The 14229-nt window shown below is 41.1% G+C and overlaps 1 protein-coding gene across 3 annotated transcripts in view; it reads right to left on the reverse strand.

The window, feature by feature from the left end:
• Window positions 1-14229, reverse strand: part of Sntg2 (syntrophin gamma 2) — a 199746-nt gene that overhangs the window by 43894 nt on the left and 141623 nt on the right. For all 3 annotated transcript variants that reach the window (XM_076559662.1, XM_016008086.3, XM_006989783.3), the window contains exons 13-14: window positions 11510-11581; window positions 8810-9016 (exon numbers count right to left, since the gene is read on the reverse strand). In XM_076559662.1, coding sequence (XP_076415777.1) covers window positions 8810-9016; window positions 11510-11581 — 279 coding nt within the window. The remainder of the gene's footprint in view (window positions 1-8809; window positions 9017-11509; window positions 11582-14229) is intronic.

Raw genomic sequence — 14229 nt, forward strand, 5'->3', positions numbered from 1 at the left:
GAAGAAATCAAATCAAGCCAAGAAAAAGCAATTAAACAGATGAAAGAAACATTCCAAGATCTGAAAAATGAATTTGAGACAATAAAGAAAACACATGCTGAGGGAATGCTGGAAATAGAAATCCTGACTAAACGAACAGGAACTACAGAAACAAGCATAACCAACCGATTGCAAGAGATGGAACAGAGAATCTCTGACACTGAAGACACGATAGAGAAAATAGATTCGTCAGTCAAAGAAAATGCTAAAGACAAAAAAGTCGTAACACAAAACATCCAGGAAATTTGGGACACCATGAAAAGACCAAACCTAAGAATAATAGGGATAGAAGAAGGAGAAGAATACCAACTCAAAGGCACAGAAAATATATTCAACAAAATCATAGAAGAAAACTTTCCTAACCTAAAGAAAGAAATACCTATGAAGATACAAGAAGCTTACAGAACACCGAATAGGCTGGATCCAAAAAAAAAGTCCCCTCGCCACATAATAATCAAAACACTAAACACACAGAACAAAGAAAAAATATTAAGAGCCGCAAAGGAAAAAGACCAAGTAACATATAAAGGTAAACCCATCAGAATAACACCAGACTATTCAATAGAGACTATGAAAGCTAGAAGATCATGGACAAATCTCATGCAGACACTAAGAGACCACGGATGCCAACCCAGACTATTATACCCAGCAAAACTCTTAATCACCATAGGCGGAGTAAACAAAATATTCCAGGATAAAACCAGATTTAATCAATACCTGTCTACAAACCCAGCCCTACAGAAAGCACTAGAAGGGAAAATTCAACCCAAAGAAGCTAAACACATCCATGAAAAATCAAGCAATAGATAATCCCACACCAACATACACCACAGAAGAAACAAGCTGGTGTAGCTATCCTAATATCTAGAGAAAAAGGATGTTTCAAAAGAGAAGAAGTCTTGTGGCAATGCCTCAGTGGTCCAGGTAACTACTAGAACTCGGAAAAGTTGGTTGAACTTGGGATTGACTGGGAGGCCAAAGATTTAAAAAGCAGAGGATTCTCTCAAGACACAAGTTGTGTGATAATAGTGTGTTTTGTGTGTGTGAATGAGAATTTGTAAATGTTGAATTCTAGGCTTCGACAATCATTGTCAGTGCAGATTAAGCTGCAAGTATTTATGTTTTAAAACTTAAATTATAAAGCTAGTTACGTCTTTCTAACAACTAGTTTTAATGTTTATGAGCATATTTTACCTACATTACCTTTTCAGGATGTTGAGAAAGATGCATCACAAGCACAGGCTGGAGGCTGGGGGCTAGATGGTTTTGAGGAAGAGGTCTTGGTGGACTCTTTCATAGAGCAAATGGAAGCAATGCCTTCTGGGAAATGAGCTAAGTTTTAATCTAGTCTTTAAGATTAGAAGTCAAAAACAAAAATATTAAGGAAAGGAAAACCCAATTGATCTTTGAAGTATTGTTATGTGGAATTGAGTGGGACTTTTGAGGCCTTTCTTCCAGAAAACAAGGACTTGGTTGTCAGGCCTATATTAGGCCTAAACCTTGGTGCCATGTAGTTGTACTTAAATCATTTCAATGGAAAGTGTCTTAGTGATTGGAACTTCTAGTGCAGTTTGGAGTTCTTCCATTTGAAAAATGTGATATTTGTATGGGATTGTTTGAATCTTGTTTTCTAGTCCCTCCCCATCACCACCCTCATAGTCTGAAGTTAGATTTTTCTCTCCATAAAGGAACAAAAAAGGTGAACATCTTGTTTGTAAATAGGTATCTAGTAAATAGTGGTAAACTTGAAATGGCAGAATTCTTTAAAGCCTAATTCTAGGTAGCCTTAAGAAAATGTATCTTAATTATTTTTGAACCTGTATTCACCTTGTTTTTTTCAAATATCTTAAGTTATATTTTCTTTTTCAGAGCTGCTTCTTATTTGGGGCTACTTTTTTTTTTAATTGAGGCGTAATTCATAAAAGGGTATATTGTTTTGATGAGCCTTTTTACAACTGTGGCTGGATGTCTTTCTTTAGTATTCCAAGAAGGGCCATTTTACTTTTTTAGAGTTACTTTTTAAAGTCATGAGGTCAACAACTTGGACTACTATGCATGTAAGTGCTAATGCAAATTAAAGCCCAAGTTGACCTCCAGCAGCAGTTCATTCTATGTTGACAGTGAGAGAACACTTTGCCTGTTAGGATACTGTTACTCGTGGACTGAAATGTTGAAGAAACCTTCCCCTATTTTGTTTTTTGCAAAAATCAAGGTATATTCTAGGGTTTCCTGGTTGACCTCAACAGATTAACTAAGATGATAGTCTTAGTTCAGAAATGATCTGAATGTAGATTTACAGTCTACGTGTACAGCTGGCTAAGTGAGATCGCTTTCACAGTTCTGCATGTATCCCATCGGCTCCCCATTAGTCACTGAACTCTTAAAACTGGTATTATAACATTATCACAATGTTTTGCACCAATTTTATAAACTTTACAGTGCAATATGTGTTCCTTTTCTGAGGCAAACCAAAGGTATATTTCTCAAGGTTCTGCTGCTATCAGCAGCGTTGATGGAGGATTTTTTTTATACATTTGTAATAGATAGAAATAAACCAGAAAAAAAAAGAAGAAAAAAAAAAGTGATGGAGGAAAAGGTGAACACTGCAAGAATACTCAAAAGGGCTGAGAGTTGCAAACACCAAGAATGGCTTTGCATAGTAAATGAAATAGAACAGCTCTGAACTATAGCTTACTTTTCCTGGTTTGGTCTGATAGAATGATTGAATGCTTTTCTACAAAAATCAGAGCCTTAAAAACAAGGATTTGCGCCGGGCGGTGGTGGCGCACGCCTTTAATCCCAGCACTCGGGAGGCAGAGGCAGGCGGATCTCTGTGAGTTTGAGGCCAGCCTGGGCTACCAAGTGAGTTCCAGGAAAGGCACAAAGCTATACAGAGAAACCCTGTCTCGAAAAAACAAAAAAAAAAACAAACAAACAAAAAAAAAAAAACAAGGATTTGGTGAGATTGTAAAATGGTGTGCCACTTTGGCAAAACAGTTTGGTGGTTAGTCAAAATGCAAAACATTGTTACTCTGTTACTCAACAATTCTACCCTTAGGAATATATCCTCAAACTACTGAAAATGTGCACCTATGAAACATGTACATGAAGGTTTACAGCAGTGTGTTGCTAATAGTAAAAGAGTTAAAACAACTCAAATAGCTATCAAATACTGGAGAGAAATAAAATGTGGCTTATTCATACAATAGAATATTATTAAGACATAAAAATGAATGAGAAACTGACAGATTAAATGACTTTGGTGAACCTTCATAATTTCATTTGTAGATCTTTCCATTTCTAATTTATAAATACATTTGGGGTTATAAATTATAAATGTACTGCCTCCTGTCAACATTGTATACTTCTATTTGATGATTTCTCTGTCAAACATTATATGGAAATGTTTCCAAGTATTTTTTGTATTAACTGTGAATGAATAGAACAAAATAAATTGCCTGTGATGGAAAAAAAAATAAAAAAAAAAAAAGAGAAATGGGTCTCCTTCACACAACCTACTACATTGTCAAGCTACATGTTTTTGCATGTGTTCATGTGATTGCTAATATCTACAAATTATACCTTACCATAGGTAGACATGCACAAGTAAACATCGTATGTAGGATTCAATAATCCAAGGTGGTTTTTTTTTTAAATCCACTGGGGGCCTTGGAACATAACCACAGAGCTTGAATTTACAGGAGATGTAGAAATGAAGACATAGCACTGTTTTCCCACTGGATCCGAGATGGCATGTGCTTTAATAATCTCTAGGGAGAATAGGGTTCCTCTTATACTCAGATCTCCTTGTCCTTTAGAAAATCTACAGTGGTCTGGTTGTCTGACATCTATGTCCAAGTCCTCTCTTCCCATAGGGCTCATAACTGAGGTGCTTCCAGCCCTCTCCTACTATGCTTCAGAGGAGCTGATGTCTTCCTAGTTCCCAGAGCAGAGGCTAGTGACAGAGACCCTTTAGCAGATGGTGTTCCCTGTATAGCCATGTGGTCTGATGAATTCCTGTTCCAAGCTGTCAGAACCAGTCTGAAGAAGAGACCTCAATTTAATCATTGACTATGTCTTCTTGTCCACTAAACATTCAAAAGAAATCATCTTTCTTCTGAGGAATGGTCTGTAACCAGGAGAGTAGTTACCCAGCAAATATATCCAAATGTGAAGCTTAGCAGGGTAGAGTTACTGGGGCCATTTTTTTCTTAATGTTGATGGCAGAATGAGTCCTGTTACTTGTAGCTAATCGAAACCTATTAGATAGGTATTTTAAAGTTGCTGGCTCTATGTTATTATGAAAAAGATATTTTATTTCATTTTAATTGCTAACTCAATACTGATGGCATAAACAAAACTTTGGAGGAATTGATGTGGAAATGCATAAAAATATTTCATACTGCAGAAAAATATGCATAAAATATATGTTTTAATAAAAATATTCAGCTAGATATGGCAAAGCAGCTTGAAAGCTATCCACTATAATCTTGGCACTTGTGTGTGAGTTTGGGAGGCATTAATGGAGCAAGTAGACCCATGAAAACAGTTAGATGTTTCTGAGTGACGCTGAGATTTCAATAATTTTTGATATCTGTGATATAGGTATTATTTAAAACAATATTGCATAGGACAATGCAACTTGAAGAGACTGTTCAATGGGGAAGCACTGACTTTTTTGTTCTGACATCTTAGGGTTTTTCTGCACAATGCCTTGGCCACATGGGCAATATATGTGGAGCTTATCTGTAGAAATGTGTCCTAAGTTTGAGGGAGAGTCCATGAGGTACAAAAAGCATCATTCAGATGTTTTTCTCTAGAGGTGATCCATTAGCTAATGCATGCAGGAAGATGCCCCAGGGAAGAAGATAAACAATCAACACTACAACCATGCACACATCATCCACATTTAAAATGGGGAACCTTGAGTTGGAATAAGATCCAAAGTCAGTAAACATAAAACCAGTGAAACAAGAAAAAGTAGAGATGGGAGATGGATGAAATAAATATGGCTTTGCTAACCAACAAAGTAGGTTGCTATTTATTGTGTCTGAAATATGCTAGTCACAAGGTGCTTTCCTATAATTTCATTCTGTCTCCAGGGAGGCTGTATGTCTTAGTACAGTACATATAGCTTAAAAACTGTTAAACTATGACACTATTATATAATTTATAGGTGGCCATGGAAAAGCCACAGAGCCCTTATGTGCTTATGAAAAGAAGAAATCAATAGTTACACACTCAGCACATTTAAAAATCAAGTATGGTGTGTGGAAAAGTACGCATGGACAGTAGCACCACTTCTAGGACAGCTCTTTGATTTGCCTATGTTAGAACCCTCCATTTTCAGGAATCATGCTGTAGTTTGGAGAACTACTTTGAACAAGTCACTGAAGGAGGAAGAAGAAGTGAAAGTTCAGGATTGATCTTGCCTGGAAAGATCAGAAAGGCATCCTCTCTCCTGTCTATCTGTTTCCCAGGGGACCACAAGAATACAAGGACTGTAAGTCACTTCCTGAACAAAGCCTTGAGAATAGCTCCAGGGATGTTCCTAGGTCTCTAGAAGGAAGTATCAAATAAGAATGGATAAAGAAAATGTGGCATATTACACAATGAAGTACTACTCAGCAGTAAAAAAACAATGATATCATGAAATTTGCAGGCAAATGGATGGAACTAGAAAAGTATCATCCTGGGTGAAGTAACCTAAACTCAGAAGGACAAACATGGTATGTACTCACTTATAAGTGGATACTAGATGTAAGGCAAAGGATAACCAGACTACAACCCACAGCTCTAGAGAAGCTAGCCAACAAGGAGAACCCTAAGAGGGATGCATAGTTAGCCCAGCAAAGGAGAAATAGATGAGATCTATATGAGCGGACTGGGTGTGGGGGTAGGTAATGGAGGGCAAAAAATGGGGGATGAGAACATAAGGAAATAGGAGATTCAAGTCATAACAGGGACAGGGTGGGAGAGCAAGGAAAGAAATACCATAATAAATGAAGACATCATGGGAATAGGCAGAGGCAGGGTGCTGGGGAAGTTCCCAGGAATCCACAAGGATGACCCCACCTTGGACTACTGGCAATGGTTGAGAGGGTGCCTGGACTGGTCTACTCTGGTGGCCAGATTAGTGAATACCCTAACTGTCATCATAGAGCTTTCATCCAGTGACTGAGTGTAGCAGATGGATGCAGAGATCCACAGCCAGGCGCCAGGCCTAGCTCCAGGAATCCAATCAATGAGAGAGAAGAAGAATTCTGTGGGCAGGGGACGTCGAGATCATGATGGGAAAATGTGCAGAGACGACGACCAGCCACACTAGTGGAGACCCATGAACTGTGGACCATTAGCTGTGGAGCCCCCATAGAACTGGATTAGGCCCTCTGGATATGTGAGACAGTTGTTTAGCTTGAACTGTTTGGGGAGGGGGCAGGCAGGGGGATTGGGATCCATCCCTGGTGCATGGGCAGGCTTTTTGGAGCCCAGTGCCTAGGGTGTGACATCTTTGTGCAGCTTTGGCGCAGGGAGGAGGGAATTGGACCTGCCTCAGCTGAGTGTACCAGGCTCTGCTGACTCCCCATGGGAGACCTTGACTTGGGGGAGGTAGGAATGGGGGGTAGGTTGTGGGGGAAGGCTGGGGGCAGGAAGAGGGAGGAGGGGGCGATATGTGGTTGGTATGTAAAATGAATAGAAAATTTTGTAATAATAAAAAAAGAAGAATGGAGCCTTCAGACTCTCCAGAGTTTCTGGGACACACTCACTCCTCCCTTCATCAACTGTGAAAGACCTGTACAAGCTCAGTACTAATTGCTAACAGTATTTTCTTCAGAATTTGCTTCCTCTCTTCCAATCTTAATCGCAATACTCTTTTCTTCCCTCCCTCCCTCCCTCTCCTTCTCTTTCTCTCTCCCATCATCGCCCTCTCTTCCCTTCCTCTTTCTGTCTCCCCTCTCTCCCTCTCTCTTCCTCTCTTTCTCTTTCTGTCTCCCTCCATCTCGCTCTCTCTCCCTCTTTCTGTCTCCCTCCATCTCCCTCTCTCTTCCCCCTCTCTCTTTCCCTTCCCCCTCTCTTTTCCTCCCTCCCCACGCCCCACCAAGGGCTCACACCTTGATTCTCTGATTCTTCCTACAATGAAGGACTCCTCCTGCTCTCTTGTCTGAACACTGTCAACTTCTGGAGAATAGATGTTGTGACTGTTATGGCTCCACCTCTATCAGCCATCTTTATCCTCCTTTAGAAAATGACAGTTCTAAATATAGAGAAGGACTTATTGACCTTTGTGAAAGAAGTTCTCCTGTCTATCAACACCGTAGACACACTTATCCATCAGACTGAATCACTCGCAGTCCCCACCATGAGAAGAATGACTGCTAGTTTCCCTCCAACACTAAGTTCTATGATGGAGCTTCCTCTTTATCTCAGGACATCTCATGGTTGCCTGTCACTTGTCTTTCAGGGAGACTGTATTCACCTGATTACATTGTCTCGGGTGCCTGACCTGAGCTCTGTAGAGCAGTGGCCATGGCAACCAGATGGGTACCATCCTTGTGTCTCTTACTCTCCTGTTGGAAGCAGAATGTGTGCTGCTGTCCTCAGAGCAAAAATAGCTCCAAAGTCTCCTCCCTATAATGGGCATCGTAAAGTTGCCTTCTGGTGGCATGGACTCTCTGTATAGATGATTTCTAGGTGGCAACAAGTCATCACATCCAGTAAGTGCTTGAAGAAGGAGAGTCAACATTGTGGGTTTTCCTTCCAATGTAATATCCTACAAAAAGTGACCTGGGGTCTCAGCTCCAAGATGCTAGGGAGGATCAAGAAGCAAGTTACCCCATACCATGCACAGGGACTAGTTCTGGGGAAGATCTCAGGGGCTGGGTGGAGCAAAACATTCAGTTTCTGTGGACATCTAGATGTTAGGGCATTTAGTGGTCCGACAGACTTCACATATAATGAATTCTCAGGAATGATCAGGTCCCAGTGACAGTTCATCGCATCACAAAGCCCATGTGCATGTTGGTAGTTAAGTGACAGGTAAGTAAACAGAATCTTTTCATACTGGAAATGAAGTAAGTGTCTTTAATTTCTATGCTCACACTCTTAGAGTTATCATCACCAGGCTAGTCATGAGCCTAGACTCTTGACAAGGAGACAGACCTTGTCTGATGCATTGCTTCATTTATTTTCTGTCATTCTTTTCTTCAGCAGGACATATCCTGTGAAGAGGCCCATATTTATGATAACAGAAACCATAACGCATCCTTTCTTATCTGCTCAGTGGATACACATTTAAATTTGTGGATGATTTATTTGCTGTCTTCAAGAACAGAGAAGCAATTCAGACACATTGCTGTATCATATTCTCCTTTGGACTATTAAGTCTGAGAGGAAAGGCCATTAGTGTCTTAAAATATTGCACATTCAGGTGATTCAGAGCTGTCTCTGAGTTGGTTGCTCTGTAGCCTGCAAACTCCTCCTACAGTGGCAGGTGAGTCCCACAGTAGAAGGAGATTTTGCCCTTTCCTCACAGTAAATATGAATAAATATATGAACTAGATACATGACCCTATGACAGACAGCTTCCCTTATTAATGAAGGCCCTGCTCATCATGGAAGATTGCCTTGACTTGGTGACTCAGATGAAAAATATTCACCTCTCACGGTCCACTTTCCTGAAATAAACCCTTATTTATATTCCATCCTCTAGGTGTCAGGTATTGCCCAAAAGCTGATAGTGAGAAAAGTGTGAATCCCGTAACATACTCACCCCAATTCTCTGAACTTCCATGAAAGTTGCTCTTTGGAATGACTTCTCCCACACGGCCAGGTCACTGCCCAGCTCCACACTGAAGATGTGGCTCTTCCCATGGCTGGCCAGGACACTGAAGCAGTATGATCTGGGGTCTTCACAGTCAAAATCTTGGAGACCCAGATACAAGTTTGCCTGCAGCCAGTAGTTGTCTGAAAGCCAGAACTGAAAAATAGTGTGGATTGGAAATGGGTCAGGATTGGAGGGTTGAGCCCAGACTACAGACCACAGCCCACCATTTGGGAAGAGGGTTGCATTTGCCTTGTCTGGTGGAGGTCACCTCTTCCTCACAACCACCAAATGGGGCAAGTGCTTTAATAACACTTTCAGAACAACAGCAGGAGCAAATGAAAAGAAGGAATGCACTAGATGACCCTGATGATCTCAGACTGTCCTGTCCCCGCCAAACAACACCTTCCAATGATGTGCTTGTTTTGGAGCAGCCACACCCTCTCGGGATTTCCTCCTGTCAAGGTTAGCTACAGGGACCTGGATGCCATCAGTTGTTACCGCTTCCAGATGAAGGGTTTGGAAGCAGGCAACAGGGAACACTGAGAGGAGTCTTCTGGAACAGGCTGCTTCTCATACACAGCTACAGAAATGACTCACAAAAATATTGTACATAAGCTATGCCCAGACTCTGATTATCAGAGGTTAGCTTTTCCTCCTAAAAGAATGATAACTACTGTTTTTTATATTTTACTTTTAAAGACAAAAACTTTTAGACTCTTGTTCAGCACAAATCCAACAAACTGAGAAAAGCCCATGGGAGCTTTTTGTCTACAATGATTCCCAGATGGCCTGGGTGCAGCACTTCTAAGGAGGCGTTCAGGCCCAGAGCTGCAGGTTGGTAGCCACTGTTTTATCACCTGAGTTTTGAGATGAAATATTATTCCATAATAGGTCTCTAATGCAGAGACAAAAGTGTGTTCTTGTTCTTTCTCTTTTCAACCATAAATTGTAGTGAAGGAGTTCATAACTGAATGAATAAACCTGACTGGGGAGAGAGAGAGTACTTAGGAAACTGAGCTAAGAGGTATAAATGAAGACCACGAACATCCTCATTAATAGATTCATCACAGCAACTATGTATTTAAACTGTCCTGCTAATAGTGCTAAAATGACAGGAACTCCAATCACTAAGATACATCTCGCTTGATATCTAATAACTCTACATAATTGGTGAATAAAATATAGTTTATTTATAAAGAATTGTTTTAGAACAGACTATGAAATGCTGAGTAGTAATTCACAGATCTGGCCACATAGCAACATTCCCAGGAACCTTTATGTAAAGAGAACTCAGATGTCTGAGTCACATCTCACAGCATGTAAAGTTAGATCCTTTGCCTTTGGTGAAGCTCCCTCCAGATGACCACAATACAGAAAAGGTTGAGAATCCTTGCGGTGCAGCACCGTGGCCTTGCTGAACTGGAAACTACAGTCTGTGTCACAGGGACAGGAAGGATGTGGTGGTGGCATGTCCAGCAGGCTTTTCCCCACTGCAGGGGCCTGCCATCATCTTCCCAGCTCTTGGTTGACAGAGGCACCCTCATGTAGAGAATGAATTTGAGACCAGCCTGGGCTGCATAGACTCCAGTTAAAAAAATACCAACAAAACAAACAAAAGATAAAACTTCCAACAACATAACTAAAAGAACCAAGACCCCGAATCTCAGTGAAATCCTGTGTGTCGAGTGGCACACCTTGGTGGGATATGCATTTATAGGTCCTGTTCATTATTCCCAGCATGTCAGCACAGCAGGGGAAACAGGAAAGACTCACAAAGACTCTCTCCAGGTAAGCCTGCATCCCTTACACTGAGTCCTTGTCAGCAATGACACCTTCCCATTAAGGGAAAATGACTTCCTGCCTGTGGATCTGCCACATGGGAACTGTGCAGTGCACTGGACAATTCTGACAGCTTCATGGGACTGCTGTGGATACCCCTCCCCTTCATTATGTTTGAATACTTTCCTATAATTGGTTAGAATCGCTTTACTCGTTATTCTGGCCTCTCCAGTCCAGGCTTAAATAAGAAATCCTCTTAGGTCACAAATTTGAATTTGAATACTAAAATATTCCTCAACATGGCTAAGATGGTTGCTTGGCAGTAAGAGTGTTTGCTGCGCACCCAAGCATGATGTCCTGAGTTCAAATCCCCCATCTGTGCAGAAAAGCCAGGGTGATCCTCTGCATTTGGAACCCCAGCGCAGTTAGGGGCAGAGAGAGGAAGATTGCTGGAGCTTGTTATTGGCCTACCTCCAGGTTCAGTGAAAGGCTGTTTCAAGGGAATAAGGTGGGAAAAAAAACCCCAAGAAACCTAGCATACTCTCCTTGCCTTTGCATATTCAAGGGTGTGGGTACTTACACACACACACACACCACCACCACCACCACCACCACCACCACCACGACCACCACGACCACCACAACCCCCCACAAGCACCATTACCACCATCTATCCATCCATCCATCCATCCATCTATCCATCCACCTCAATAATCAGTAGCATTTATCAAGGACTGGACTGGACTGGAACAGCTAATGGAACAAGGAAGGTTCAAGTTACTTTACTATGTCAAAATACCCCTCAATGTCTGTTATCTGAAGGGTATCTTATCTCTACGAAAGTGTCCAAATGTCAAGGATACCCACCTTGTGAACTTTAAACAGCACCTCACAGAGGTTATAGACACGTTCTGCTCGTCCCCAATCCAGTGTGCTTACCTGTGGGAGATAAACAGCTGCATTTGTGTAGGAAGGGCAAGGTCCTTCAGCTAAGTGCTCCAGTGCTTACCACTATGGAGCATTTCCATATCTCTCAACTTAGATGCTGAACTTTCCTTGCCCTGGGTGACAATGAACTTTATAGTCTGGTGTGGATTCCAGTTCTGTGTCCTCCTCTAGTATGCAACTGGGATGCAAAGGATACTTTATTGATATACACACTGGAAAAATGAGAATTTTATACTCCTGGGGATAAATTTAGGGATCCATTTTTGGATTATCTGTCAATTACATTTTAGTTTAAATGCAGAAATGTACGAAGAGTATACATGTGAGATGGTATGACAATCAAGCAGACACACTGTTGACCAGCTGTCTGTTACTCAGGACTAAACTTCCTAGACATTTCTGCTTCAGAAATGAATGGAAAATTTACCTAATCAATTTATCTGAATATGTTTTTGGAATGCTTGTCATATCATAGCTCATAACTATTCATTTTTGAGTGATGTGTTATGATTTATAATTTACACTCACATATATGATCTCTGAGTTAAAATGTTCTTGGTAAAAATGTACATAATTATCAGCAGTGTGAGACATTTGGGTCTCTTCTGTTGACCATGCACTTAGCCTTGCAGTCAGTAAACTTAAACAGGGATTTTCTGTGTTATCTTTGAGGCAATGAATCCACATGTATTTTATCAGCTGGTGGCTTCTTAGCAATCATCCCACCACACAAAATGCTGCCAAGGTACTTAGATGCAAAGCTACTGAAGCCAGAGCACTAGCCAATGGTGAGTTTGACATGGAAACAACATTGATGTGTTACCATTTAACATATCATTGCTCCAGAGCCAGCTTCTGCTGGAATTGAACAGCAACAAAATACTAGAAAAATACACCTTAAATAGAAAACAAGTAGGATTAAAGTGTTGATGTGAAGCTTGGCTTTGGGTCAGCACTCAGGCCTGGCATGGCTTCTGGGATCAGCAGATGGTGGTTGGTCTTTGCTGCATCTTTCAGATTCAAAATATCTAAGACTTTTGTACCCCTTCCCAAGGCCATGGTGCTCAGGGTTCCAAAGACAGTATTGTCCTAACTCAAAGACAATGCTCACTGAACCTGGGGCTGTTCCTGTCCTTTTGACCTGTATTACTGTTCACCTGGGTAAGGGAGATGCAGATGCCTCTCAGGGTAGAGCCCCAGGGCCATTGGTATTACCAGCCAAAAATAAATCACGCATGGGCAGGCCCTATGCCCAACTTTCCCATTAGAGAAGAGCTGATTATTTTGAGAGAATTAAAAAAGAAACACAAAGAAATGATTAAACACATTATTCGGAGACATGCTCCCTTAATAGCTGACATGATGTTTCAATATGCGTTATACATATTCATAATTTTGCCTTTTCAAAATGTGGTTTGTAAAATAAGCATTTCCCATGTCATTAATTTTTTTTCAGAAATAAAATTTAAATGGTAGCTTAGCATTTCAGTGTGTAGATCCATCATTTTTGTAAGCCTGAACTTCATGCTGGACATTTTAGATTGTGGTTATATTTTAATCATTCTAACAGTGGCTTGACTATCACATTGAGGACATTATGTTCTGATATCTTGTTGTATAAAATGCATCTTCTTCATTGGCTCGTCATCAGTATGTGGCAGAATAGCCTGCTTTCTGAGCTGTATTCTAAGGTAAGGGCAGGAGGAGGTCATGCTCCTCCCCTGCTATATTCAGGGTATTTTCTGGTCACCTGATCTCCTCCTGTCTTAGTTTTCCTATCAGGAGGTCATGCCTGTCCCATGAGGATGACCCCATCTCCATTCTAGCCCCTGAATTGCTGAAAGTGACTGATGCTCCCATCTTGTGTTGTGCATACATCACACCCTGCCCTTCATTATCTCAGTCACTGTGATGGATTCAGGGAAGAGACCTCAACAGAGATACAGAGGAGGTAGAAGGACTAAGATTTGTGGGAAGAGTCATTTCATCATTGGACTTGGGGCAAATGTACCTGAGCATTGCTGGAAGTCACAATAGGCCTCAAAGACTTTGGTTACTGCTAATGTCTTAACACTGCTTCCTTTGCTGTAACAACATGTCACAAAGATGCAAAGTGACCCAAATGGAGGGAGTTAGGTAGGTTGTGGCTGCCTTTTATTGCCTGCTGTTTCTGTACATCTAAAACTCTCTAAAATCAGACTGTTTAAAAAACAGGTCTCTCTCTTCATTCCCTTTCCCCAGGATTCCCAAACTCTTCTTAAAGGCTTAGCTGAGACCCAGACCAGCAGGCCCTAGGAGAGAAGGGACAGGCTATACGCTCAGAGAGGAGCATGTGTGCTCAGCAAAGTCCCACCTTGAGGCTGAGCCAGTAGTCAGACCTGATAGCCCATAACCAGCCTGGTTCTAGCCTGCACAGCAGCCCCTCCCCATGTGATTTTGGTGTAGATACCTCTAATCCAGCAGAAAAGTAAACAAGAGGAGTCTTTGAATTTCTCCTTGCAGAAAATTATCAGCAAAGTATTTGTCACATTCTGCATGGTTCTTTTTACTTTTTATTAGTTATATCTCTAAAACCTGGCTGTGAATTCTGAATTCTGAATTGAATATAACAACCTTTCAAGTAGTTATCCTGATATCCA

Source organism: Peromyscus maniculatus, chromosome 22 (assembly GCF_049852395.1).
Source record: "Peromyscus maniculatus bairdii isolate BWxNUB_F1_BW_parent chromosome 22, HU_Pman_BW_mat_3.1, whole genome shotgun sequence".
NCBI classification, from domain to species: domain Eukaryota; kingdom Metazoa; phylum Chordata; class Mammalia; order Rodentia; family Cricetidae; genus Peromyscus; species Peromyscus maniculatus.